Consider the following 2207-nt stretch of genomic DNA (forward strand, 5'->3'; position numbering starts at 1 on the left):
TATATATATATATATCTGTGCATGATGTGCACAGATGTTTTGGAGGGCAAGTGGGAAAAGAATGGCCACTTTGTGCAGCACATGAAACCGCCAGCAGCCTTAATAGTGTGAGATTTAAGATAGGCACAGCTTGACCGTCATGTATATCTGCCTATTCCAAGAGGAGGATCTATCAGCAGGTCTATCGATTAGTGAGATTTGTTTGCAAAACGCAACCAGCCACAAATTTAGCAACTTTTTTTTCTGGTGGCATTGGAGACTTTGTCGACATTGGCTTGCAATTCTATTGACCATACATTTGCACAACTTGACATTTAAAAAATAAATTTGCTTAATGGAAACACACCAATTTTTTTTTTTGGGGGGGGGGGGGATAGTCGTATCAAAATTGGTTTACTTTTGCAAAACTGCAATGGAAACGCTTTTGTCGCAACTCACCAGTCACGTGATCAACAACCGAATGTTACTACTGCCGAAAACCAAAAAGAAGAAGACAAACAGGAAGTAGTTGGATGATCACAGCGTGGCATGTTTAATAACTTAATGCATGGTCAAACTTATTCACGTCTGATTATAATTGTGTTTGTCATTTAATGGAAACACCACAATTGTAAAATTGCGTTTTTTCTTCCACATTAGAGGAATAGAGACAAAGGTTTGTGCACATTTGTAATGGAAACGCAGCTACTGTCAATCTATTTTTTTTTTTAAAATAAATCGGCCAGAAAACTACCATCTGTGCACCCTTAATTTTAGCCCATAGCCATATGTTTTCTGATGGAAATAAAAACAAAACAAACAATTTCAGAAGGGCACTTCTTTTGTTCAGAGGAAACCAGGTAGATGCTCTAGCACCACCTAGCGTCTATCTGTGCGCATCTGTATCTTATCTAGGTCACTAACCAGTGAAAATATACATGCCTCACTTTGTGTTTTCTTCCTTTTAAAAATAACCCTTCTTGCTTTACCGTTGACAGTGTTCCCTCTTTGTGTGTGTGTGTAGATATCTGGAGTCTGGGGGTGATCCTGTTCATGCTGGTGTGCGGTCAACCCCCCTTCCAGGAGGCCAACGACAGCGAGACCCTCACCATGATCATGGACTGTCGTTACACGGTGCCTCCACACATCTCCCCTGCCTGCAGAGAGTGAGTAATGCCCCGGCAACGCAAACCCACACAGATGGACAGAGTACTCTGCAGGTGCTGCATATTTCATGTTTGGAGATGTGTGAAGGAGGAGAGCAGAGCAGAGGAGCGAAGGGTGCGGCCGTTCTTCGTTGTGGCCTGCTTTTTTTCCACCCAGCTGCTGCTGCTGCTGCAGCGAGCGAGCTGCTCCAGCAGGGATGCGGCGCTGCGTTAAGTGGAACTAATGCACCCGCTTTCAAATCGCCTCTTCTCTTGTTGTTTTTTTTTTCTTTCTTTCTTTCTTTCTTCGAGCACAGTGAGGGTTTAATGTCGCATCCAGACAGAAAGAAAGAATTTCGAGCAGCCGTAGCCCGGAACGCGCATTGTGTTTGGCCTCGACTTTATTATTCTGTGTGGACGTTAACACAATGCTTCAAACGGTGGCACTTACCCTGGTTTCCCATGAGGCCTTGAGGGGGGAGAAACAGGACTTCTTCCTGTTTGAGTGACTGAACAATTTAGCCACGGAACATCTGCTGGGGTGATGGGCGTATGAGTTCATGTTTTAAATCGGTTGAGCAGAAAACACAAATATAAAAGAATGCTGGGAAAACATTAGTCTTAGCAATAACTGACTTAAAATAATATGGTTCAAAGGTTAGTGTATGGAAGTAATTATGTGCCATCAGAATTTGAATAAAAAATGCATCTGAAATTTGAATGTTGTATATTTGTTCTTACTTTTTCAATTTAAAAATTAATTCAGAATATATTTTTGACCTAAAAAAAATTTCAGTGTCATTATTTGTACATGTATGCAAATTTCATTTGTTAAAAAAAATTCACATTCCTATTTCAGAGATCAAATTTTCAATATATATATTTTTTCAGTGTTAAAAAAATTCAACATATAAAAAAATTCAACTTTTAAAAATTCAAATGCAATATTTTCAGTGTCCTACAAATTCAACTTGCTCAAATTCGCTGTCTCAAATTCAACATCTAAAAATTCGCTGTACAAAAATGGCGAGGTTACTTCAGGTCACAGACATTAGCAATCGTTGTCAGATTTCAACACTGAGC

General features: G+C 39.9%; 1 protein-coding gene across 1 annotated transcript in view; it reads left to right on the forward strand.

The window, feature by feature from the left end:
- LOC103472082 (SNF-related serine/threonine-protein kinase-like) overlaps positions 1–2207 on the forward strand; it is a 31055-nt gene that overhangs the window by 18171 nt on the left and 10677 nt on the right. Inside the window, exon 5 of the mRNA XM_008421459.2 lies at positions 1004–1145. Within this exon, the coding sequence (XP_008419681.1) occupies positions 1004–1145 (142 nt within the window). The remainder of the gene's footprint in view (positions 1–1003; positions 1146–2207) is intronic.

This window comes from Poecilia reticulata, linkage group LG11 (assembly GCF_000633615.1).
Source record: "Poecilia reticulata strain Guanapo linkage group LG11, Guppy_female_1.0+MT, whole genome shotgun sequence".
NCBI classification, from domain to species: domain Eukaryota; kingdom Metazoa; phylum Chordata; class Actinopteri; order Cyprinodontiformes; family Poeciliidae; genus Poecilia; species Poecilia reticulata.